At 44.7% G+C, this 27,309-nt stretch overlaps 1 protein-coding gene across 1 annotated transcript; it reads right to left on the reverse strand.

The window, feature by feature from the left end:
* Positions 1-2,172: 2,172 nt before the first annotated feature.
* CCKAR (cholecystokinin A receptor) lies at positions 2,173-27,056 on the reverse strand. The gene is made up of 5 exons (XM_034411449.3): positions 26,738-27,056; positions 21,194-21,445; positions 9,079-9,337; positions 5,239-5,366; positions 2,173-3,321 (listed from the first exon to the last, which is right to left on the reverse strand). The coding sequence occupies exons 1-5, from the start codon at positions 26,856-26,858 to the stop codon at positions 2,777-2,779; spliced, it is 1,305 nt and encodes a 434-aa protein (XP_034267340.2). The 5' UTR covers positions 26,859-27,056; the 3' UTR covers positions 2,173-2,776.
* Positions 27,057-27,309: the final 253 nt, after the last annotated feature.

Raw genomic sequence — 27,309 nt, forward strand, 5'->3', positions numbered from 1 at the left:
GGGGGTCCTTGAAAATGATTCACTTCTCATCCAAGAAGCTTCTTCAATTCTTCAGGACTCAGGACACTTCTTGGATGGGAAGCGAAATGTTTCTGAGGGAACCCCCCCCCCCAAAAGAGCCTTGGTACTACAGTGGTTTAAAGCACCCTGTTATTAACACAGCTGCCTGCAATTTACTGCTGGTTCGAATCTCTCCAAGGCTCAAGGTTGACTCAGCCTTCCATCCTTTCTAAGGTAGGTTAAATGAGGACCCAGTTTGTGGGGGCAATAAGCTGACTTTGTATAAATATACAAAAGTATGAAGGCTATTGCTGAATGCACTGTAAGCCGCCCTGAGTCTCCGGAGAAGGGCGGCATATAAATCAAATTTAAAAAAAAAAAAAAAAAAGTCCAGTTGCCTTTTGGAAAAACATCTTTGGGACAGTAAAAACACTAGTGAATCTGACAAAAATGTGGGAGAAGATCCCAATTTTGGAATCTAAAACTATAGGTATCAACCAGAGGTGGGTTTCAGCAGGTTCTGACCAGTTCTGGAGAACCGGTAGCGGAAATTTTGAGTAGTTCGGAGAACCGGTAAATACCACCTCTGACTGGCCCCGCCCCCATCTATTCCCTGCCTCCCGAGTCCCAGCTGATCGGGAGGAAATGGGGATTTTGCAGTATCCTTCTCCTGGAGTGGGGAGGGAATGGAGATTTTACAGTATCCTTCCCCTGCCATGCCCATCAAGCCACGCCCACCAAACCATGCCACGCCCACAGAACCAGTAGTAACATTTTTTGAAACCCACCACTGGTATCAACCAAGTTTAATGTTTCTCTCTCCATCCTCCATGTAGGCCGAAAGGCCATAAAAGTTGCAATCTACCATGTATCAGAAAAAAGGAATATCAACAGCTCTCAGCTAGGCTAACTAATAAAGCTTTCCTATCAATAGGCAGTACAGGTAGTCCTCGTCTTACAACGGTTTGTTTAGTGACCGTTCAAAGTTACAACGGCATCGGAAATGTGGCTTATGACCGTTTTTCACAGTTATGACCTTAGCAGCATCCCCATGATCCTGTGATCAAAATTCAGATGCTTGGCAATTGGTTCATATTTATATTTATAATATAGGAAAGGGGATCTCATGACCCCAAGACATGGTCCCGTTTTGTGACCTTCTGACAAGCGAAGTCAATGGGGAAGCCAGATTCACTTAACAACCAGGTTACTAACTTATCCACTGCATTGATTCACTTAACAAGTATGGCAAGAAAGGTCATAAAATGGGGCGAAACTCAGTTAACAAACATCTCACTTAACGACTGAAATGTTGGGCTCCATTATGGTCGCAAGTCGAGGACTACCTGTATGTATGAACACTGGTTCTTGGTGCATTAATACCAAAGGTGAGGGGATTATTCTTGTGTATTGATGGTGGGTTCTTTTGAACTGACCTAGAAGATCTCGCGTGATGGTGTTGGCTAGAGAAGAATAAAACATTACAGTCAAATCAGTTCCTTGTTCCACCACTGCTCTGAATCGAAAGTACATTAAATTTTCATCGAAAAATTGTCAGAGTATGAATATTCATGGATTAGAGTAGATCAGCCAATGGAGACTAAATGGAGACATGGTAACAAGGTCAGCCAATGAATAAGCATAGCAACTAAGTCAGCCAATTGGGAGCTGAGACAGATTGGAGCCAGGGCGTGTCTTAGTCTGCAGCTTCTGAGTCTGTGCAGAGAATTGAAACTGAAACCAGAGTGTGAACTTGTCTGCTGGTCTGCTCTGCTGAAATGAAACTAACTGTTCTCTCCTGCCTTGTGTTGAACTGCTACTACGTTGAAGAAGAATCTAAATAGGTATTGTATATATAGCCTTGTATATAAAGATGTTTCTTATTTAATGAATCCTGCTTGAATCAGTTATCTCTGTGTGCTTCTGGATTTGATTTTTGCAAGAAACTCTGACAAAAATGGAGCTACGGTGAGGCACTTGGGGACTTCATTGTTTATTCCCCAAACATGAAACTCTTTACTTTCCCAAACAGCTATGGCATTTTTTAAATGTTTGCCTTCCATTATCTTCACGTAGTTAATTTGGAGGCACTGAAGCCCAGCTGCAAAATGAATTAGGAAAGAAAAGTATGGATGAATTTTACCCTTTCTCTGATGGGTATTTTGTCACAGATTATGGCAATACGACTCTGGATTTATTGAACTGGCCTTTCGAGGATCCTACGGGGAGAGATCTTTGATCGATGAGTATGCTGTTCATCTCCCAGTCCTATCTCTCCCAATTGTCTTTGAAATATCCTGTTCCCCCTAAAAATAAGACATCCCCTGATGATAAGCCCAATCGCGCTTTTGAGCGCATGCGTTAAAATATGCCGCCCCCTGAAAGTAAGCCCTTCCCGAAAATATTTAAACACATGTGCAGCCAGTCCCCGCCATTTCCTCTGGTTAGGGTTAGGGAGACAGAGCTGGAAATCAGGTAAGATGGCAAGAGGAGCCCCGTCTTGCTCCACGCGCCCCAAAATAATAAGACCTCCCCGAAAATAAGGCCAAGCGCTTATTTCAGGGTTCAAAAAAATATAAGACAGAGTCTTATTTTCGGGAAAACATGGTAATAACAGAATAACAGAATTGGAAGGGACTCTAGAGGTCTTTTAGTCCAAATCCCAGCTTAAGCAAGAAATCCTAAAGTACCAAACTATTTTTAGATGGGCTTGATGCACGCGGGTGAAGGTAGGAGTTGCAACGCTTACAATGTTCTTCTTCTCCTGGCTTGCCAATCATAGAGGGACAGCCATGTTCATGTGGGTGTAAGAATACCTGGAGAAGGATGCTCTGGTTGTCTTTCCTTCCTCGTCTTCTCCCATCTCCGCTCGGGCCACTGGGGGGCGTGGCTTGGCGCAGCAAGCGAAGGTGGCAAGAAAACCCAGGCGGAAACGCTTATTCATGAAGCAATAGACGATCGGATTCACGCAGGCGGAGATGTAGGAGAGCAAATGGATGAACGAGATGGGAGTTCCCGAGAGGAGGAGGTGAGCAGAAATGGAGTCAAAGGCCCTCCAGGTGTTGACGCTGAAGATGGGCATCCAACAGATGAAGAATAAGATCACGATCACAATCAGCATTCGGATGACTAGCTTCTTGGCCATCAGGTTGGCTGAGGAAGAGCTGCTCCTTGGACGGTCAACCTTCTGGTTGTTGCTGCAGGAGCTGATGGACGAAAGTTGACGTAGGGGAATCTGCTGCTGCTGCTTCTTGTTCTTCTTCAAGTAGCAACCATCCCCATCGTCGTACCTGCCTCTGCTGCTCTCACTAGCTTTCCTTTCTGCAGGTGGAAAGCGGGATCGATGAGACCGACCCTCATTAAGCGTTCGAAACAATTTGGCCTCTTAGCTTCCAACCGTAATCCTTCCCACGGCATCTCCCCTCCCTCCTTCACAATCGGGGGTTTCCCTAAAATGTCATTCTCGTGGGGTGAACTTAAAACTTTGTTTTATTTTGACTTATTTGCATCCCACCTTCATTATTTTTTTTTACAAATCATTCAAGGTGGTGAAGGTACACAATACTCCTTCCTCCTCCTATTTTCTCCCACCGCAACAATCGTGTGAGGTGAGTTGGACTGAGAGAGAGTGACTGGCCCAAAGTCACCCACCTGGCTTTCATGGCTAAGGCTGGACTAGAACTCCCAGTCTCCTGGTGATTGGCCCAAAGTCACCCAACTGGCTTTCATGGCTAAGGCTGGACTAGAACTCCCAGTCTCCTGGTGATTGGCCAAAGTCACCCAACTGGCTTTCATGGCTAAGGCTGGACTAGAACTCCCAGTCTCCTGGTGATTGGCCCAAAGTCACCCAACTGGCTTTCATGGCTAAGGCTGGACTAGAACTCCCAGTCTCCTGGTGATTGGCCAAAGTCACCCAACTGGCTTTCATGGCTAAGGCTGGACTAGAACTCCCAGTCTCCTGGTGATTGGCCCAAAGTCACCCAGCTGGCTTTGATGCCTAAAAGTGGACTAGAACTCCCAGTCTCCTGGTGATTGGCCCAAAGTCACCCAGAGAGAGAGATAGATAGATAGATAGATAGATAGATAGATAGATAGATAGATAGATAGATAGGCAGACAGATAGATATAGATAAGATAGATGAGAGAGAGAGAGAGAGAGAGAGAGAGAGAGAGAGAGAGAGAGAGAGATAGAAGATAGATTGATAGATTGATAGATTGATAGATTAGATAGATAGATAAATAAATATAGATAAGATCGATGATAGATTGAGATAGAGAGATAGAGAGATAGATAGCAGATAGATAGAGATAGAAGATAGATTGATAGATTGATAGATTAGATAGATAGATAGATAGATAGATAGATAGATAGATAGATAGATAGAGATAGAAGATAGATTGATAAATTGATATTGATAGATAGATAGATACATAGATAGATGATAGATAGATAGATAGAAAAATATAGATGATCAATGATAGATTGAGATAGATAGAGAGATAGAGAGATGATAGATAGATAGATAGATAGATAGATAGATAGATAGATAGATAGATAGAGATAGAAGATAGATTGCTAGATTGCTAGATTGCTAGATTGATAGATTGATAGATTGATAGATTGATAGATAGATATAGATAAGAGATGAGAGAGAGAGAGAGAGAGAGAGATAGCATAGATAGCTGGATAGAGATAGATAGATAGATAGATAGATAGATAGATAGATAGATAGATAGATAGATAGATAGATAGATAGTTGATAGATATAGATAAGATAGATGATATATATATAGAGAGATAGAGAGATAGCATAGATAGATAGAGATAGAAGATAGATTGATAGATTGATAGATTGATAGATTGATAGATTGATAGATTGATAGATTGATAGATTGATAGATTGATAGATTGATATAGATAAGATAGATGATAGCGAGAGATAGAGAGAGCGAGATAGCAGATAGATAGAGATAGAAGATTGATAGATTGATAGATAGATAGATAGATAGATATAGATAAGATAGATGAGAGAGAGAGATAGCATAGATAGATAGAGATAGATTGATAGATGATAGATAGCAGATAGATAGATAGATAGATAGAGAGAGAGGGGGGGTGGAGGGAGGGAGGGAGAGGTAGATAGAGATACATAGATATAGACATATCACTGTTTGTGCTTGAACATGACAAGCCACTAAGACAGAAAGCAAATGGATCAGTTCAGTTGTCCAGATTACCTCGAGAAGATTTTCTGTTGCTCGCATCAAATTTTATCCCTCTATAGAGCTCCAGGGAGATTAATCCATACGCTATCATCATTACGATCCCCGGGATAAGGAAAAGGATGAGGAGTTGCAAAATATACCTGGGAAAGCCACAAGCAAGATTTAGATCACCAGGAAAAAAAAAAATCACATTTTCCTACCCGCCTCTCAGCAAACCCGATTCCCAACAAGCCTCTACCACCACTAGACTGTGTTTTAAAAACGAGAGTAGTAATTTTAGGTGCGGATATTTCTCTTTGAGATGGGAGGTCTTCATGGACTTCATTTTAGGGATAAATAAATCAGAATACAGTCAAATGAATGCTAGAACATGTGTGATTTTTAAAAGTTATTATAAATGCATGGTGATTGATAAATACATGATTTTCTTTTCTTTTTTGGTTCGAAAGGTTTTTTGCTGCTTATCCAAGTAGCTTCTTCGGTCTTAGCCAGTTGACAAGAGGTTCCCCAGATATGTCCACCACCACTGAGTGAAGGCTTTACTACCTTAAATGGATTCCTTCACTCCTCTCTCAGGCCATCTATCTACTATATGTGTCAAACTCGAGGCCCGCGTGCCAGGGGTGGGTTCTACTTACCTTTACTACCGGTTCGTAATGGGATCGCGCATGCGCAAATCGTCAATGACGACATCCGGGGCGGTGGACGGGGCCTCCCACCAGTTTTACTACCAGTTCTTGCGAACCGGTCCGAACCGGGGGCAACCCGCCACTGCCGTGGGCCAGATCAAGACCACAGGGTCCTTAGATCTGGCCTGCGCCGTCGCTCAGGAAACAGCAAAGGACCAGCCCGTGGTGCCTTTGCCAGCAAAAACAGAGCTCAGGAGACTACAATGGTTTCCTGCAACCCTCTGCCAGCAAAAATGGAGCTCGGGAGGGCCGTGTGATGGCTTCCTGCAACCCCCTGACACTGCACGCGGCCCTCCTGAGCTCCGTTTTCACTGTCAGAGGGTTGCAGAAAGTCATCACGTTTGCCCTCCTGAGCTCCGATTTTGGTGGCAGAGCCCTCGGACCGCCACAGGCGCCCCCAACACAATTGACGTCAATCTTGCCATGCCCACACTGCCCACCCGGCCTCCAATGTCAAACACAACCCTGATGCGGCCCTCAATGAAATCGAGTTTGACACCCCTGATCTACTCTATCCAAAATGTGAACTCCGTGATCCTCAAAAGAGTGTCGGATTTCTTTTAAGTGAATAGAGAGGAAGGCCTCAAACACAATCTGTTCCCTGTTTTTAAATGCTGCTCTTGCATCAATGCCCAGGAAGGTCAACACCACTTCACATGTTCTCCAGGGAGGCCAAATTTAACACTCTTAGCACTCTGCCTACTCACCTAACAAGCGTGTTCGGATTAGGCGAGAAATGCAACCACCCTGGGGTTCTCTCCAGGTTTCAGGTTTCACATTATGTTACTACCGGTCAGTGGTGGGTTGCCCCCGGTTCGCACCGGTTCTATAGAACCGGTAGTAAAACCGGCGGGAGGCTGTGCCCACTGACCCTGACGTCATGAAAACGCTTCTCCGTATGTGCAGAAGAGCATGCGTGCACATGAGCGAAGTGAGCGTGCACGCGGCCCCGTTGCGAACCGGTAATAAAGGTAAGTAGAACCTATCCCTGCTACTGGTTCGCTGCGTGTGCGCATGTCCGGTTTGTGGCCACATGCGCCCGGTTTGCGCATGCACCTGCCTTCCACAAATGTGCCCAGCTTTCCTCGCAGGCGCTTTGCTTGCACGCGCACCTGCCATGCACGAATCCAGCCTCAAAAACATGCCTAAATAGGATGGCATAGAGCCATCCGCGATTTCCACTACCGGTTCGGGCGAACTGGTCTGAACCGGCTGAATACAAGCCTCTGGTTCCCTCTAACCAATTTGCTCTGATTGAAAAAACTACTTGGAGAAGCTGTGAAACATTTTTGAACCAACAAAAGAAAAGAAGTCCATTTGCCATGACTCAACTTCCAGACAACTCTACCTGGATGACAGAGAATCTTCATCGATAGATGATAAATACAGTTATCCTAACAATGCGTTAATCAATAGCCTTCATACTTTTGTATATACCTGCTTAGTAGGGCTTTTTGGCCCCCCCTAAGCGGTGTTCCTTTTTATACAAAGTCAGCTTATTGCCCCCACAATCCGGGTCCTCATTTTACTTACCTCGGAAGGATGGAAGGCTGAGTCAACCTTGAGCCTGGTGAGATTTGAACTCGCAGTAATTGCAGGCAGCTGGCAGCTAAGTGCTACTTAACAGCACTTTAGTCCGCTGCACCACCAAGGCTCTTGGTAATGAATGTTTGTAAAATCTGAACTGGTTTACTACCGGTTCTCTGGCTGTGCATGCACACTCAGCATGTGCGTGCACAGTGCACACCACGCACCAAATGCAAGGTGCACGTGGGGGTGCGCACAGTGCATGCCAAAAGGAGGCATGGGGTAAATAGAACAGTGCATGGGTGATCAGCTCTGGCGCGCAATCTTTTTATTTACTTTTAAAAGCATTTTTTTTACAACCTAAAAATAATGCTTTTAAAAGTAAACAAAAAAAGGCTCCGACGATCAGGCAGCTCAGCTTCTGATCGTCCCAGCCTTTTTTTAACCTTTTAAAAGCATTTTTTAAAAGAAGTGGCAAGCAGGCGACCGGGCGATTGGGTGGGCATGGGTGGGTGGGTGGGTGGGGGGCAGGGATTTTTGCTTCCGGTTCTCCGAACCACCTGCCGCATCACTACCGGATCGGCCGATCCGGTCCGAACCGGGAGCATTTCACCCCTGGTGTGGAAGGGTGTGTGTGTGTGTGTGTGTGTGTGTGTGTGAGAGAGAGAGAGAGAGAGAGAGAGAGAGAGAGAGAATAATTGATTACTACTTATGTGCAACATTGTGCTGTAGTTATACAGTTAATGTTGTAATCAAGACATCAACTGTTATTGCAATGGTATGACAGCTGTGGCCAGGGGGGCTTTTTATCAGGTTTGCCTGATACGCCAGTTGCGTCCCTTTCTGGATTGGGCCTTCCTACGCAAGGTCACTCAGGCACTCGTCACCTCCCGCCTGGACTACTGCAATGCTCTCTACATGGGGCTCCCCCTGGGGTGCACCCGGAGGCTCCAGCTGGTCCAGAATGTGGCCACATGGAGGATTATGGGAGCGACAGGGCGCTCCCATGTGACACCTCTCCTGCGCAAGCTGCACTGGCTTCCAGTGGTCTTCCGGTTGATGACCACCTTTAAAGCGCTCCATGGCTTAGGGCCGGGGTATCTACAAGACCGCCTTCTGCCACCAATAGCCTCCCATCGGCCAGTATGCTCGCACAGAGAAGCCTCCTCAGGGTGCCGTCCGCCAGACAATGTCGGCTGGCGACCCCCAGGGGGAGACCCTTCTCTGTGGCGGCGCCCGCCCTCTGGAACAACCTCCCCACAGAGATACGCACAATACCAGACCTCCGGACTTTTCGTCGGGCCCTGAAAACTTATTTATTTCACATAGCCGGGCTGGCTTGATCCCATCCGTTTCGGTTAAATTGAATTGATTTTAATTGGGTTGTTTTAAATTGTGGCCAAAAATATTTAATTATTTTTTTAAATTTTGTATGTTCTGTTTTTATTCTGGCTGTTCACCGCCCTGAGTCCCGCTGGAGAAGGGCGGTATACAAATTAAAACAAACAAACAAATAAATAAATAAATTACACTTATTTTGGTTCCACCGAAATCACAAATCATTGCGCTTTCCATAATTGGATAGATTAAGACAAATGCCTTCAAAAAAACAAGGATCAATGTGCTCCACTCTTACCAGGACTGCCCGATCACTGTGCTTGGCCAATTAGTACGACACTTGGATGTGGTGCTGTTAGGACGCGCTGAGGGCACCAGGGTGCTGTAAATTGGGTATGGCGTCATGATGACAAAAGACAGAACCCATGTGGCCGCAATTACCTTCAGGGCGTGGGATTTGGTCTGCCAGACCCGAGACTGTAGGGGTTTGCATATGGCACTATACCTCTCAAGAGAGATGGCCACCAGGGTAAAAGTTGACACGCTCACTGAGACACCTAGGTGGGTAGGAAAGCAGAAATAGAAGAAGAAAATTACTGGCCTCATTTTTTACAATCTTAAAACCAAGACAGATGAAGGCAGTGCAGCAGCTGATGTGTCTTTTTATTTTATTTTATTTTATTTATTTTATTCAATTTGTATCCCGCCCTTCTCCTAGTGGACTCAGGGTGGTGCACAGCCAGAACTAAAACACATGCCAATACAAAATTTAAAATTTTTAAAAGAATTATATGACTTTGGTCCAAAATTTTAAAACATTCAAACTAAAACCCATTGACAATTTAAAAGGCTAAAAAAAAAAGAGGGGGGGGTTTCACGCCAGCCCTGCTTGATGGAAAAGAAAAGTTTTCAGGGCATGGCGAAAGGCCCGGAGATCCGATATCCTTCTTATCTCCGGGGGCAAATCGTTCCAGAGGGCAGGAACTGCCACAGAGAAGGCCCTCCCCCTGGGGGTCGCCAGTTGACATTGCCTGGCTGACGGCACCCTGAGGAGTCCCTCTCTGTGGGTGCGTACTGGTCGGTGGGAGGCTATCAGCGGCAGAAGGCGGTCCCGCAAATTTTTGTTGTTATTTGTTGAGAAGTCGTGTCCGACCCATCGTGACCCCATGGACAATGTTCCTCCAGGCCTTCCTATCTTCTACCATCCTCTGGAGTCCATTTAAGCACTGACTGCTTCAGTGATTCCATCCAGCCGCCTCATTCTCTGCCATCCCCTTCTTCTTTGGCCCTCAATCGTTCCCAGCATTAGGCTCTTCTCCAGTGAGTCCTTCCTTCTCATTAGGCGGCCAAAGTATTTGAGTTTCCTCTTCAGGATCTGGCCTTCTAAAGAGCAGTCAGGGTTGATCTCCTCTAGGACTGACCGGTTGGATCGCCCTGCAGTCCAAGGGACTCGCAGGAGTCTTGTGTGTCTAGTAACAGCCAATTTAAGTTCTAACTCTTAGATGGGAACCTGTGGTGGTGCTCCAGGTTCTGGTGCACTACAATTCTCAACATCTATGGAGATTCTCAGTCATCCAGGTTGCGGTTGTCCCAAAGGTTCTTTTTCAAGAGGCAACTGGACTTCCTTTGTTTTTCTTTGAAGACATATCACTTCTCATGGCCGGGGTAGGCATGGCCAACTCAACATCACTCGTGTTGGGGGCACCTGTGGTGGCCAAGTCCTAAGGCAGAACTTCCCTCAGACCCTCCCTCACTCTCATTATAATCTCCTTCCTTCCTTTCCTTCCTTCCTTCCTTCCTTCCTTCCTTCCTTCCTTCCTTCCTTCCTTCCTTCCTTCCTCCCTCCCTCCCTCCCTCCCTCCCTCCTTCCCTTCCCTTCCCTTCCCTTCCCGTCCTTCCTTCCATATCACTTCTCATGGCCAGGGTGGGCATTGCCAACTCGACATCACTTGTGTTGGGGGCACCTGTGGTGGCCAAGTGCTAGGCAGGACTTCCCTCAGACCCTCCCTCACTCTCATTATGATCTCCTTCCTTCCTTCCTTCCTTCCTTCCTTCCTTCCTTCCTTCCTTCCTTCCTTCCTCCCTCCCTCCCTCTCTCCCTCCCTCCTTCCCTTCCCTTCCCTTCCCTTCCCTTCCTTCCTTCCATATCACTTCTCATGGCCAGGGTGGGCATTGCCAACTCGACATCACTTGTGTTGGGGGCACCTGTGGTGGCCAAGTGCTAGGCAGGACTTCCCTCAGACCCTCCCTCACTCTCATTATGATCTCCTTCCTTCCTTCCTTCCTCCCTCCCTCCCTCCCTCCCTCCCCCCTCCCTCCCTCCCTCCCTTCCCTTCCCTTCCCTTCCTCATCTTTTTCCTTCCCTTGTCATTCTCCTTTCTCAACTTCCTTCCCCCTCTTTCCTCATTTTTCCTTCCTTGCTCTCTTCCCATTGTTTTCTTTGCCTTCCCTCTTTCCCTTTCTCCTCTCCTGTCCCTTCTTGCATGCTCAAATGCAAAAGGGGAAACATTTCTCCTTTTGTTTTATTTTTAGTTTGCTTCAATAGCCTTTTGCCAGCAAAAACCAACTCCGAGAAGGGGCTGCGCGCAGCCCTCCCAAGCTCCGTTTTCGCTGGCAGAGGCACAGTGGGGCGGTCCTTTGCTATTTCCAGTGAGGGTCTGACAGGCCAGATCTGGCCCCTGGGCCTTGAGTTTGTCACCCCTGCCATAAGCAAGCCAGGTCTTGCCCCTCTTGAATTTCATTAACTCTTACCTAGCGCTAATTTTATGTTGACCCATTAGTTGACTAGGTTCCAATGTATAGCTTGAGCAATAACTGGAATTTAACACGTGGTCCTGATTCTTCACACCTGACAAGGAAGGGCTTACACAGAGATTGGAAACTTGGTGTTTTGGAGTATGTTGTGGCCCGCCAGCGGCCTGTGCAGCTCACTGATTCTGACAGTGACAGTGAGGAGGCTGGTGTGGTGATTCGCCAGCAGCCTGTGCAGCTGGCACCCAAGTCAGACAATGAGGAGGCCGGAGAAGATTTGGTGCCAGAGGCGGGGATTCAGCCAGGGCCTTCAGAACCTCCAGAAGCTCCCATAAGTGAAGAGGAAGAAGAGGGGGAGCCTCTTCTCAATGAATGGGCGCGCAGAGCTACCAAAAGGCAGGAATCGCTCCTCAGGAGGAGGTCTCCTCGAGAGTAAGGCTTGGAGCTAATTGGCCACTCCCCTAGCCTATTTAAGGAATGACGACGACCGAGGCAATTTGCAGAAAACAACTTCGTTCATATTCCTTCGTGTATTGACTCCAGAAATGTCTGATCGGCTCTTGCTTCTCTCTTGTCATTTTTCCTGCAAATTGCTTCTGGGCATTCTGCCAAACACAGTAAGCTTACGGTTTTTTGAAAGACTGTGCCTCAGAATTAAGTTATTATTCCTTGGACTCTTGTCGGCTGTTAATGAAGTTAAATTAACAGCCCTTGTTCAGAAAAGACTGATTTAAACTGTACTTGTGTTTGAACAACTACTAAGTAGTAGTCCTTAATTAGTAAACTAAGGTTTGTACAGACTTCGTGTGTGCTGCGTTCTTTGTGGTCCGTAGCTGGGGAAGAACAGTGTATAACTCCCATCAGTGTTTTAAAAATTGGCACTTCGTGGCACATAAAACCAGTGAAGGCTAGGTTGGAGGAAAGAGAGAGGATGTTTTCACATTATGTTACTACCAGTTCGCCCCACGTGCACATGCTCGCTTCTTGCACACGCACGCCCAGTTCGCATGTGCGCCTGCTTTCTGCACATGTGCTTGGCCTGAAAAATGTACCTAAATAGGATGGCATAGAGCCGGGGCAGGTGGGTGGGCCCACCTGCGATTTCTGCTACCAGTTCGGGTGAACTGGTCCGAACCGGCTGGATTCCACCTCTGGATACAACGTCCAATTTAAAACAGAATCCAATTTGCAACAGAATGCAATTCCTTCCCACCCACCTCTCCAATTAAGTAACATTTTTTAACCACTCGGTGAAAACAAGATTGAAACAAAATGGAGATTAGCGATTTCACTATTGCAATATAATTTCCTTAGGATCCCAGCTCTGCTTCGAAGCAATGCTTCTATGGAGAAGATTTTGGGCAAGCAGAGTATGAATTTTCACCAGGTCTTTCACAGTAAGACAGATCAGCTGTTTTGGCAGCGACTACCAAATTACATTTCCAGAATTTGTGGAAAGTAATTCAAAAGTCAAAGAAAGCAATAATGTCTTCTGAAAGTAAAAGGTTAATGCAAAGACTATTTTCAGCAAATCTCTTCCCTGAAACAAATAAGCAAAGAGCAGGGAGGGAAGGGGGAAACTACTTAATGAGATGATTGATATGCATTCTTAACATAATTACATTCTTACATTTTTACAATTCTTTTAATAATTACAATTCTTCCATTCCCTGCGTAACAGGAAAGATTCTTACAGAAACGGAGGTTAAGAAAGAAGGCTCCAAGTTAAAACAGGAAACTAAGATTAAACTAAACTAAATCAGACTAAACCCGACTATGTATTTTACTATTGCCTCAATCAAATTGATGTATCACTTAGACCAGGGGTCGGCAACCTTAAACACTCAAAGAGCCACAACAGTCCTAACCGGAAGCCTCCCATTCAATTGTGGAGCCAACCGGAAGTCCGGTTCCCCCACCATAGAGTCTCCTCCTAGCATGGCATCCTTTTTCCTCTGCCAACCGGATGTCCAGTTTCCCCACCATAGAGTTTTCCCCTAGCGAGGCATCCTTTTTCCTCTACCTATCCTAATCGAAAGCCCTATCAATTGTGGAGCCAACCGGCAACAGGGAGCCGCAGCAGAGGGATGAAAGAGCCACATGCAGCTCCAGAGCCGCAGGTTGCTGACCCCTGACTTATTTGTTTTATCTTGTTTCTCATTTCATGATGACGAGGAATAATAATAATAATTTTTTCAGGTAGTATCACCTCAAAGGAGTAACAGAACAACGTACAGTTTTACCATCCCCAAATCAATCAGAAAGATGTCAATTGGATCATATCGACCAGATTAATTTATGGCTGCAATTATGGGTCGTAGACAACAATGGTTATCCCTTGTTAAGATGTTCTATAGACAGATGAAAAATTGGATGAAAAATGGAAGATTCAATTCAAGGTTTTGAATTCAGCTTCACCCTCCATTTTCCATGTGATGTTTTGGTCTAATACTTTGAATATATGATTATGGGAAGATAATGTGCTGTTAAGAACATTAGGCCATTGGGAGATTATGGCTGATTATGGGTCCCTCTGACTGATGGATCAGACAGAGCTGTGACTTCAAGCCTATTAAGACTCATCTGTTTGTTTTCAGGAACTATCTATCATTGGACGAGTAGCTTATTGAACAAAGAAATCATTTCAGTTCCTTGAGATCTGTCAGGCACAAAAGATGAGGTCCACGTGTGAAGATCCAATTAGAGCCTGGATAGCTCAGCAGACTAATGCATTGTAATTTAACTCCAACTGTCTGCAATTAGTAAGTTCGAATCTTGCCAGGCTCAAGGTTGACTCAGCCTTCCATCCTTTCTAAGGTAGGTAAATTGAGGACCCAGTTTGTGGGGGCAATAAGCTGACTTTGTAAAAATATACAAAAGTATGAAGGCTATTGCTTAACGCATTGTAAGCCACCCTGAGTCTCCGGAGAAGGGCGGCATATAAATCAAATTTAAAAAAAACCAACTGATTTATTGCTACTCATGCCTGTGCATGGGAATCTCCTCAACTAATGATTGGCACCTGCTCGGAGTTAAGATAAGGCTCAGCAGCACTCAAAGGGGAGGCGGGGTCGGACTTAGTTTGTTTGTGACTATGCAGGGATTCTTGTCTGGTCCTTCTTTTCATTCTCCCCCCAGATTCTGACACTCCTTCTCCTACCATTTCAAAAGAATTGACCTCTAAGCTCAATTTTTGAGATCTTTAAAGGTATTTGTTTTGTCCCAAATGTTGAATATTGGTTTTCATTCTGCTCCATTCTCATTGGTGCAACCATTCCCATTGGTTCTACCTGCCACTGTGTCCCTGGATACTACGTATGCACTATTCTATCCTATATAAATTGAACTCAGGAAAATTCCAACAGGCACCTTGAACGCGAGATGGGACAAGTCACTCCAGCCAACTCACTGCCAACTTGTCTTGGCCAACTCACCATGGCCAACTCGCCGCAGAGCAATTTAACAATTCAATTTAATTATTAAAAATAAATAAATGAAATATTTGAGGGCTTATCATTCACATTTCATTCTGTCCGTTTTTGCATCTCTTCTTGAATGATTCTGTTCTACTGTTTCTTTGATATTTGTGTAACTCTTGTCCTCTGGCGAGTTGTCCTGCAGCGAATTGGCAATTGGCGTGGCAAGTTGGCCCTGTTGAAGGAGCAGGTCAATAAAAGGATAGCGATGCAACTCAGCAAACTGAGCCACGCCCCCTTTTTATGTATATGCGATGTTTGTTAAAAAGGTGTGGGGCTTTGATCACGCAGGATCAAAGAATTTGCTTTTATTCTCTCTGATTGCATCCCTGGAATGTTTTGTAATGAACATGTTAGTGGACGTGGCCAATTCAGACAATCAAGAACTGTGGTTTTAGCTAAACTGTTGTTTAACTCTTGTTGCATTGGAGTGAAGAAGGTATGCTTAGAATGCTAAAGTTACAGTACTTGCACAGATTTTGAAAATGTAGTTTGTGGGAACAAAGAAAGTGAATAGTGAAAGCACAGACCTTGACAGTTAGGAGATAGCTAGATAGCTAGATTAGATAGCTAGATAGATAGCTAGATAGATAAGTGGGTAGGTAGGTAGGTAGGTAGGTAGATAGATGATAAATAGATGATAGATAGATAGATAGATAGATAGATAGATAGATAGATAGATAGATGATTGATAGATAGATGATAGATAGATAGATAGATAGATAGATAGATAGATAGATAGATAGATAGATAGATAGATACATGATAGATGACAGGTAGGTAGGTAGATAGATAGATAGATGATAGATAGATAGATAGATAGATAGATAGATAGATAGATAGATAGATAGATGATAGGTAGATAGGTAGATAGGTAGATAGGTAGATAGATAGATAGATAGATAGATAGATAGATAGATAGATAGATAGATAGATGATAGATAGATACATGATAGATGATAGATAGGTAGGTAGGTAGATAGGTAGGTAGGTAGATAGATGATAGATAGGTAGATAGATAGATAGATAGATAGATAGATAGATAGATAGATAGATAGATAGATAGATAGATAGATGATATGTCACTGCATTTTTGTATTTACCAGATGAGCTCTTATTTTTGAACTTACAGATTTACCGTAGCTACGGTAAGTCTTCCTTCTCTTGTTGAGCTTACCTTTTGATTCCAGCCCGCAGGGCTCCCGAAGGCAAGTCCTGCGCTATGCTGAAGGGGGTGGGGTGTGGGGTGGGGTAATATGGGCGGGGCAACCTCATGGTGCTCCGTGGGCTGGATTAATTGCTTCAGCGGGCCGCATGTGGCCCGCGGACCGTAGTTTGAGGACCCATGATCTAGAAGATCATTAGCGTGCCCTTTAAGAAATGAATCTTGCAGAGAGTCGTTAGGATTGTTCCAGGTTTATAACCAGCAATCGTCACTGAAATGACTGTGTGACAGACTGGTATCTTTTGGAAGCTTTAAAAAAAAACAAAAAACTTCCTTCTCTTTGAGGACCGAGACAACATCTCTGTATAACATCACAATTTTTGTCTATGTAGGGATCTCCTAAAATGAGTTATCTACCAAATAAATCAGCAGAAGGAGACTAATATTTATTCAAAGGCTTCACAAAATCAGACGGCCATAATCTAATCAAATATTACACAATCCAGATGTCCAGGACTCAAATGATAGGTGCCTGAAACATACTGACAGCCGTTTTTCTTACACGCAAATGTGAGGGAAAAAAGTGGATAGAAACTCGTCCTAATTTATGTTTCGATTAACGAGAAAAATTCGGTTTATGATATTGACTGTCATAAGAGATGCCGTTTTTCTTTTCAGGGTCATGAATGAAAGAAAACCAGCTTTGTTCAGCAAAAATAGATATATGAAAAAGTATAATTTTCCATGTTGACAGACCGCAGTTTGAAGACATAAAATTTAAACGACGGTCAAAGTGTTGAGAGAGTGAACGAGTCATTTGTGGCTATAATTCCTACAAATTGTGTCTTCTCCTATATTATACATTCCAAAATGTTGACGTTGCTATAAATGTCATATTGATATATATCCTCAAATTGCCTTTCTGATGGCAATCACCAAGGGAGGGAAATGTCTTTTGTTCTTTTGAGGGTTTTAGATCTGCAATTACCTCTGAGTTGTTGATTTTTACTTTTATACCCTACTGTCTTTATTTATTGTCTCATCAAAAGTGTTTCCCTTTTTTCTGAAAAGGGACTTTGCCTTTGGGTTTTTATTACAGGTTTTTTTTTCCTAGGAAGATAGGATGATCTTCCTGTACAGTGCAGGTACATCTGTGACAAAAAAGGTCATAAAATGAGGTAAAAGTCACTCAACAAATGTCTCACTTAACAACAGAAATATTGGGCTCAGTTGTTAAGTCGAGGACTACCGTGTTTCCCTGAAAATAAGACCCTGTCTTATATTTTTTTGAACCCCGAAATAAGTACTTGGCCTTATTTTTGGGGAGGTCTTATTATTTTGGGGCGTGTGGAGAAGACGGGGCTCCTCTTGCCATCTTACCTGATTTCCAGCTCTGTCTCCCAAACCCTAACCAGAGGAAATGGCGGGGACCAGCTGTGCATGCATTTAAATATTTTCGGGGAGGGCTTATTTTTTGGGGGGGGGGGTTATTTTAGTGCATGCACTCAAAAGCCTGATTGGACTTATTACACGGGTGAAATGCTCCCAGTTCAGACCGGATCGCCTGATCCGGTAGCAATGGAGGCGGGCAACTCGGAGAACTGGTAGCAAAAATCCCTGCCCCCCCCCCATGCGCAGCTGAGCCGCACAATCATTTTTGTTTTACTTTTCTACAACCTCTTCATTCCCAAAAAATGCTTTTAAAAGTAAAAAAAAAAAAAAGCCTCTGATGATCGCACAGCTCAGCTGGGATCGTCAAAAGCTTTTTTAAAAAAAAACCCTTTTTTTCTTTAAATGCCTCTGACGATCCCAGCTGAGTTGCCTGATCAGTAGAGGCTTTTTTCTTTTAAATGCCTCTGACGATCCAAGCTGAGGTGCCTGATCAGTAGAGGCTTTTTTTCTTTTAAATGCCTCTGACGATCCCAGCTGAGTTGCCTGATCAGTAGAGGCTTTTTTTCTTTTAAATGCCGCTGACGATCCCAGCTGAGTTGCCTGATCAGTAGAGGCTTTTTTTCTTTTAAATGCCTCTGACGATCCAAGCTGAGGTGCCTGATCAGTAGAGGCTTTTTTTCTTTTAAATGCCTCTGACGATCCCAGCTGAGTTGCCTGATCAGTAGAGGCTTTTTTTCTTTTAAATGCCTCTGACGATCCAAGCTGAGGTGCCTGATCAGCAGAGGCTTTTTTTCTTTTAAATGCCTCTGACGATCCCAGCTGAGTTGCCTGATCGGCAGAGGCTTTTTTTCTTTTAAATGCCTCTGACGATCCAAGCTTGTTAAGAACCGATTTAGATGATTGCACAAAACAATCCCGGGAGTTGACTTGGAAGGTTGCATTTCCAACCATTGACCAGGTTGGGAAATACGGATCTCCATATTTTCCAGGTGATGATCTAATTTTCTCCGAGGGAAGCTCGGAGTCCTTTGGGAAACCCTCAGGAGATCGGTGAAGACGCTGAGGTGTTCCTTCTCGGCAGTGGTGGGATGCTGCTGGTTGTAGCAACCGGTTTGCCCAGCACTGAAAACGTGAGCACGCTCACCTTCCGCGCTTACGCACGGCTTAAAAAACACAGTGATATAGGACAGAACAGTGCCGGTTCTTCCAAACCGGCTGAACTGGTAGCAGCCGACCTCTGCTTCTCGGCCATTGGTAGTTATATGAATATATAGGAAGCATAGAAAAGGGTTGAGATTTCCTACCTCAAAATTCCACATCAACCACAAATTTCTCTTTCGAGTAGCTGTTTCTCCTACTCATTCTGGAGGTAAGTCAGAAGCAGCTGTGCATTTTGGATTTGCTAGAAGAGCCCAACAGAGTTACACAAATGACTGACAAGTCCTTCTTGGGCATGTGAGTACAGGTACTCCTCTACTTACAACCATTTGTTTAATGACTGAAGTTAGGACAGCGTGGGAAAAATGATTTATGACCGTTTTTCACAGTTATGACCACTGCAGCCTCCCCATGGTCACGTGATCAAAATTCGGATGCTTGCAATTGGCCTATATGTATGACGGTTGCAATGTCATACAATGTTCGCTCCCACAGAGAGGGCCTCTTCAGGGTGCCGTCTGCAGACAATGTCGGCTGGCGACCCCCAGGGGGAGAGTCTTCTCTGTGGTGGCACCCACCCTCTGGAACAATCTACCCCCAGAGATACGAGTGATCCCAGACCTCCGGACTTTTCGTCGGGCCCTTAAAACCTATTTTTTTCAGTTAGCCGGGCTGTCCTGATTTTATGGCTGGTTTTAAAATTGATATTGATTTTAATTGAAATGTTTTAAAGTATGGGCCAAATTTTATTTAATTATTTTAAATCTATTTTAACTTTTGTGTATGAATGTTTTATATTTGGCTGTTCACCACCCTGAGTCCAAAAGGAGAAGGGCGGTATAGAAATCTGAAAAATAAATAAATAAATAAATGTGATCACTTTTGGCGACCAATTGACAAGCAAAGTCAATGGGAAAGCCAGATTGACTTAACCATCGTGTCGCTAACTTAATAACTGCAATGAATCACTTAACAGCTCTGGCAAAAAAAAAGGCCTTAAAATGGGGCAATGCTCCCTGAATGATTGCCTTGCTTAGCAGTGGAAAATTTGGGGTCAGTTGTGGCCGTAAGTGGAGGACTACCTATAATCCGTTAGAAGATGCCATGTTTATTTACTCAACAATTCAAGATGGATAATTGTGGAGCTGACAATAACTCCCTAGCGCAGGGGTGTGAAACTCGATTTCATTGAGGGCCGCATCAGAATTGTGTTTGACCTTGGGCGTGGCCAGGGCAGGCATGGCCAGCTTGACTTCACTCATGTCGGGGGTGGTTGTGGTGGCCCCAGCGCTCTCCCAGCGAAAACGGGCTTCTGAGCTCCATTTCGGCTGCGATGGCCTCCTGCAATCTTCTGCCAGTGAAAATGGAGCTTGGGACAGGGGTGTAATGCTATAGGTTCGGACCGGTTCGACCAAACCGGTAGTGATGGCGGCGGGTGGTTTGGAGAACCGGTAGTGACAACAGCGTGAGACTCCACTCACCCGCCCGGTTGCCGTTACTTCCTGTAAAAACCTTTTAATCAGGTTTTAACCAGGAAGTAACCTGTTTTTTACCCTCTGCCCATGCGCAGAAGGGTTTGCACATGTGCAGAGGGTCCACGTGCGCATGTGATGTACAGCATGAGGTCACTGATGGCCAGCGACAGCAGGAATAAGTTGGTGAGTGTCCGTATGCTTTTGTTTCTGATCAATACCGTGATCACCAGGGTATTCCCCAGGACGCTGAGTAAAAAAATTCAAGGAATAGAGGAAGAGCCGAAACAGTAGGGAAGGTAAATAGATTTTTCACCCCTGGCTTGGGAGTGCCACCTGGGGCCCTCGCGATAGGGGTGGGTTCTAAATTTTTTGCTACCGGTTCTGTGGGCGTGGCTTATTTTGTGGGTGTGGCTTGGAGGTCATGTGACTAGGTGGGCGTGGCTAGCTGGTCAGAGTCATTTCTGGAAGGTCCTCGCACTTACAACCAGTCCTCTCACATATGACCCGACTCATTTGTTTGCTTTTAACACTGATCAGCTGTAGGACGGCCCTTTGAAGCCCCATGGCAAGAGTTTAAACAGTTTTTTTCCCTCTAGTCATCAGCTGGGACTCAGGAGGCAGCAATAGATTGGGGGTGGGACCAAATAAAAGGTAAGAATAACGTGGGGGGATGGGGGGGTGGGAGAACCGGTTCGGTGATGTCATATCGTCACCGCTACCAGCTCAGCCGAACCGGACCGGACCGAACCGGGAGGAACCCACCACTGCCTCGCGAGCTCTGTTTTAAACTGCGATGGCCTCCTGCAACCTCTGCCTGCGAAAATGGAGCTCGAGAGCACCGCATACAGCCCTCCCTGGCAGAGGCACCGGGGGCCGATCCTTCACTGTTTCCAGGTTGGCCCTGCAGGCCAGATCTAAGCACTCCACAGGCCGGATCCAGGCCCCTGGGCCTTGAGTTTGACACCTAGCAAAACAAGGACAATTCTGCAGACTCACCCATGAAATAGCTGGTAATTTTGCAGAGGGAGCTGCCGAAAATGAAATCCTCTAGGAGGTTGGGGATCAGAGTGAAAGGCATACAGAAGAAGCACAGCATGAGGTCGCTGATGGCCAGCGACAGCAGGAATAAGTTGGTGACCGTCCTTATCCTTTTGTTTCTGATCAGCACCGTGATCACCAGGGTATTCCCCAGGATGCTGAGTAAAAAAATCAAGGAATAGAGGAAGATCCGTACCGTCTGGTCCAATTCTGCAAGGTAAAGTGCACAATCATCAGAGTCGAAAGAAGCATCGTGTGGAAAATCACATGCTAACGTCATGCTAAGGGGTAGAAGCTCTTTCTGTCAGCACTTCAAGCTGCATTTACTCTAGTGCTGACATAAGAAGGAGAAGCGGACACATCTGGAAAGGGACGTTTGACTTTTCACCTACTTATTTTCCCTGGAGATAATATCTCCTAGGAGATGGGATGGGAGGGGGAAATTCCTTTGAGCTGGAGCAGTAGATTAGGGGTAGAATGACTGGGAAGATGGCCAATGAGTGCAGGGGAGTGGGGAACGGAAAGGGAGGGTTTTGGGTCCGGAAGTCAGTGTTGGCTTCGATGGAGTCGGGATTTAGAATGTCGTGCTTAATAAATAGGAGTTTTCCTTCAAAGACTTTGTTTGAAATGCAATTTATTTGAGACAACCTCAAAACCTGACACTTTCTTTCCTCATCAGAGGTGTCAAACTGAATTTCTTTGAGGGCTGGATCAGCATTGTAGTTCTCCTTCGCGGATCAGCTGAAGGGTGTGTGTGAAACACCTCCTGCAGCACCCTACCGGCCAAAACAGGGTGCCCCCGCACCCCATTTTGGCCAGCAGGGTGCTGCAGGAGGCCGTCCAGGCCGAAAACGGGATGCGGAGAAGCCCCACGCACCATTTTTGCTAGCAGAGGCACCACGGGTCGCTCCTTTGCTATATCCAGGCCGGCCCCGCTGGCCAGATGTTACCACCATGCGGGCTGCATCCGGGCTGCAGGCTGTGAGTTTGACATCCCTGTTCTACATGGGAGATGATATGCGTGGAGAATAAAGACCCAATATTTCTAGGTTTTATCTTTAAAAAAGATGTGGCTTTTCTCACTGAGACTTGCAAGCTACAGTCGTGGCCAAAATTGTGGAAACCTTTTTGGAAAAGTGTATTTTTTAAAACTAGCTAATAACACCACTTTTTTTGGGGAGTAGTGCCATAAAATTATATATCAATGGAAAGATCATTTAATCAAAAATGTAACGCAATAACTTTTATGAAGGATTTGCTATTAGAATAGCAGTTACAGTATAAAGAAGAAAAGTAAAACACGTAGAAAAAACAAGATATACAAAAATGATCCCCATAGAAAAAACGAGATATACAAAAATGATCCCCATGTCAGTTAATCCTTAGTTGGGTAACCTTTAGCATGAATGACGGCCTTAACAACGTCTTCCCATGGAGTGAACCAAGTCTTTGAGTTCTGCAGCTGTTATAATGTGAAACCAAGATTGAATGATGGCTTCTATTAACTGGGTTTTATTGCTGGGTCGCTTCTGACTAACAGGTTTCTTTAGTCGGCTCCATAGATTTTCAATTGGGTTAAGATCTGGGCCATTCCCAGGCTATTCCAGCAGTGGAATAGGATTATCTTGAAACTCCAAAAAAAATAAATAAAAACGGTGTTATTAGCTATCAAACGTCAAAAATACACTTTTCCCAAAAAGGTTTCCACAATTTTGGCCACTACTGTAGAATGGAAGCAGTGAGGCAAGCAATGCCTCCATCACGAGTAGCTTGCTCTGAGTCCTCCTTAAGAGTGGGGCGCCTACAATTACTTGGAGGAAAGGGTCTTTTCACATCATTGCTCCCACCCATCGTTTCTTTCTATTTGCCAGCACAGTGCATTTGTCAGAGGTCTTCTCCTCTCCAAAACCCACGAGCAATGTCCCTCTTTGCTACAATCTGTCTGATTTGGCCAATGAAAAACTCTACATGGATTGATACTGATCGACTTTGACTGTAACTGAGTCCCAAGTTTATGTTACTAAGTGAGACAAGTTAATTCCCCCCCTGTTTTATGACCTTTCCTGCCATATTTGTTAAGTGAATCACTGCAGTTGTTAAATTCGTAACATGGTTGTTAAGTGAATCGGACTTCCTCGTTGACATTGTTTGCCACAAGGTCACAAAAGATGATCCCATGATCCCAGGACACTACAGCGGTCATAAATATGAGTCAGTTGCCAAGCGGCTGAATTCTGATCATGTCACCATGGGGACGCGGCAATGGTCGTAAGTGTGAAAGCAGTCACAAGTCACTTTTTCAGTGCCGCTGTAACTTCGAACGGTCACTAAACAAGCGATGTTATACTACATAACCTGTACATATATTGAGATATATTGAGGACTACTTGTATAACTTTTCTGGATTATTTGGTAACATGAAACCCTATGACCATGATGGCGAATCTATGGCACGCAAAGCCATATTGGTGGGCACACAAGCTCAGTTTTCGGGCCTTCTGGGCCCACTGGAAGTCAGGAAACAGGCCATTTCTGGCCTCCAGAGGGTCTCCGGTGGGGGGCGGAGGCCGTTTTTGCCCTCCCCAGGCTCCTAGAAAGGCTCTGGAGCCTAGAGATGGCAAAAAACGGGCCTACTGGGCCCATCGTGTCATCGCGTGCCAAAAGCGGAGGAAGCACGGAGGGGTTGCACACACATGCACGGGGGTGAGGCACATAGGATTATGGGTGTGGGCACACACATGTGCGACCCCCCCCCCCCGCACTCCCCCCGCTTTTGGCACATGATGGCAAAAAGGTTAGCCATCGCTGCCCTATGAAGACAAGCAATAATTTTAACCTGATATGGATGGTTGCTACTTTTAATAACAGTAGACTTTGTGAGGGGTTAAAAAACATAAAAAGAAGGCAGAAAATTCAGGCCCAAAATAAATGCTAATGACTGATAATGTCTATGTGCTTGTAGAGATATTTTCATCACTCAGCCTGTTTTCTTTTCGCTTCTAAAATGGGATCGTCAGCAGTTACGGAGTACCAAGCGTGAGGTTGGCCAGTGGTTCAAAATAGGATGACGTGAAGGGGGACAGGTGACATTTGAAGAGAAGAAGAAGTCATAAGCAGGGGGAAAGATGAAGTAGACGTGCTCCAACTGATTTCTCTCCAGTTAGATCCTGAGAAACGCCAGTTAGCTCAAACCAGGGAAGCATGATAAATAGAAGAAAGGGCTAATCACGTGTCTCTCTTGATGCTGCTCTCCTATAACTGCTCTCCAGGTCCTTCCTTCCTTCCTTCCTTCCTTCCTTCCTTCCTTCCTTCCTTCCTTCCTTCCTTCCTTCCTTCCTTCCTTCCTTCCCCTCTCCCTCCCCCTCTCTCTCTTATCTCTCCTTCCTTCCTTCCTTACCCTCCCTCCCTCTCTTCCTCTTATCTCTCCTTCCTTCCTTCCCTCCTTCCCCTCTCCCTCCCTCTTATCTCTCCTTCCTTCCTTCCTTCCTTCCTTCCTTCCTTCCCCTCTCCCTCCCTCTCTTCCTCTTATCTCTCCTTCCTTCCTTCCCTCCCTCCTTCCCCTCTCCCTCCCTCTTATCTCTCCTTCCTTCCTTCCCCTCCCTCCCTCTCTCCCTCTTATCCTTCCTTCCTTCCTCCCTTCCCCTCTCCCTCCCTCTCTTCCTCTTATCTCTCCTTCCTTCCTTCCTTCCTTCCCTCCTTCCCCTCTCCCTCCCTCTTATCTCTCCTTCCTTCCTTCCTTCCTTCCTTCCTTCCTTCCTTCCTTCCCCTCTCCCTCCCTCTCTTCCTCTTATCTCTCCTTCCTTCCTTCCTTCCCTCCTTCCCCTCTCCCTCCCTCTTATCTCTCCTTCCTTCCTTCCTTCCCCTCTCCCTCCCTCTATTCCTCTTATTTCTCCTTCCTTCCTTCCTTCTTTCCTTCCTTCCTACCTGCCTGCCTGATTGGAAATTTTATATTTGCTCTCAGTTTTCTGTCTCTCTTCCCCAAAGAATTGAAAACCTATGACATTCTAAGTTAATGGAACTGGAGGATAACGCTGGTAAAGTTAACAAAAGAAGGGGCAGTAATCTTATACAGGGGTTGCCACAAAGAAGAGGGGGTCAAGCTATTCTCCAAAGCACCTTGAGGGTAGGACCAGAAGCAATGGGTGGAAACTAATCAAAGAGAGAAGCAACCTAGAACTTGAGAAATTTCCTGACAGTTAGAAGAATCAGTCCGTGGAACAACTTGCCTCCAGAAATTGTGAATGCTCCAACACTGGAAGCTTTTAAGAAGAGGTTGGATAACCATTTGTCTGAAGTGGTGTAGGGTTTCCTGCCTAAGCAGGGGGTTGGACTAGAAGACCTCCAAGGTCCCTTCCAACTCTGTTATTCTGTTATACAGAGTCCAGGGCAACCTCCAGACTATCTCTGGTTGCTTTCATCACCCTCAAAAATACAGTTTATCAGCCTATGTGTTCCTTCGATTGCTTTTCATTTTATTTTTGTAACATGCTCTATGTTTTTTTAAGACGTTGATTTTCTAGGCTTGGAAAACGTTATTTCTGCTTATTGCACCATGATGCAGCTAAACTTTATAAAGTTTTACCATTCTTCTAGTGCTGTGATTCTAATTTAGACAGCAGGAGACTAATACATAATTGCATGTTTTAACAGGAGTGGTTAATTCCTCCCACGTACCTTTCAGAGTAGCCCTCGAAGGGTTCCTTTGAATATTTTAACTTAATTCTCTTAGATCTTTTCGATCCTGCCTTGCAACTTTTAACATGTCTGGTGGTTTAAGCCGAACATTAATGGACTTTGTTCCTCCTTTTCCTCTTTTCCCTGATCCACAAATGTCACTTTTCACACGGCCTGACTCGAAAACCTTCACGAATTGTTTACTTTAGATTAGCTACCGGTAGATTCCTTCTTCTTCTTCTTTTTTTTTAAAATAATTTTTATTAAACAGTTTTTTAAAAGTTTTGAGAGTTTTCTTCTTTACAGCATTTCTGCTTCGGTATACATTCATTATATATCCCTTTTTCCCCCTTACATCAATTTTCCTTTATCTATACATGTGGTTTCATTATCTTTTACATATATTAACATATTAACATACTAGATTGCAATCATTCATTTTGTGTCGTACCTATTTGTACAGAGTTATTACTAATTTCTAACTCCTAACTCTTCTTCATTTGATCGTTTCTTAACTTTGACATCTATCCTCTAACCATTTTATACCATTCATTCTATACCATATAATACTCTGTTTCTCCTTTATCTTTTATGTCTTTTGTAGTCTGTCCAACTCAGCGCACACTAGAATTTTTCTTATCACATTTTCCTCTGGTGGCATAATATTATTCTTCTAGCTTTGGGCGTACACTATTTCTAGCTGCAGTTATAATATGTAATATTAAATTATTATACTTTTTTTTGGGTCATGATTCCCTGTGAGTATTCCTAGTAAAAATAATTCCAGTAGATTCCTTCTTATTATTTTTTTTTTGGATAAGCACTCACCTTTAAAAGTCCGGGGAGAGTGATTCAAGCAAAAATTGGTATAATTCTCCAACTGGAGTTCACAGAAGAGGGCAGAGATATTGGCGCTGAGCTCAATCAGACTGTTGTTAAAGATATCCATCCTTTATTCTCCCGAAGCGGGGTTCTACGACAAGCTGCATAATTTTCCCACTAAGCATCCATTCGGGGATAAAAGGAAGCGAGTCTTGGCAAACAGACCGTAAGTTATCCCAGAGAGCTGTCCTACAGCTGCCCCTACAGAATGATAAGTCCAAAGTAGTCTAAGCAACATGGTCCCTAACAAGACATTGAGAAAGCTGGATACTGTCGAAAGAGACGCATGTGTTCACAGCACGAGTCTTCTTTTTTTTCCCCCTTTCTGCTAGACCCACCCCTTCCCTGTAATTGACTGTGGCCACTGTGGGGATCACAACCATCCTAGAGAATGATTACCCAATTAACCCCTTCCACCAGACCTGCATTTTCACAAGCGCTTCTTCCATCTCCGAGGCAATCCGTCAATTGCAGATGGAACGACCACAGATTTTTTGACAGCTCCTTTCAAGACGGGT

Source organism: Pantherophis guttatus, chromosome 8, assembly GCF_059756535.1.
Source record: "Pantherophis guttatus breed Tessera chromosome 8, ASM5975653v1, whole genome shotgun sequence".
Lineage (NCBI taxonomy): Eukaryota > Metazoa > Chordata > Lepidosauria > Squamata > Colubridae > Pantherophis > Pantherophis guttatus.

Excerpts from the sequence above, each read along its gene's own strand:
- CCKAR (XM_034411449.3), bottom strand. The coding sequence starts at position 26,858 with ATGGATATCTTTAACAACAGTCTGATTGAGCTCAGCGCCAATATCTCT. Across the intron at positions 21,446-26,737 it reads CTCTCCCCGGACTTTTAAAG|AATTGGACCAGACGGTACGG; the intron begins GTGAGTGCTTAT and ends TTTACCTTGCAG. Across the intron at positions 5,367-9,078 it reads ACAGTGATCGGGCAGTCCTG|GTATATTTTGCAACTCCTCA; the intron begins GTAAGAGTGGAG and ends TGGCTTTCCCAG.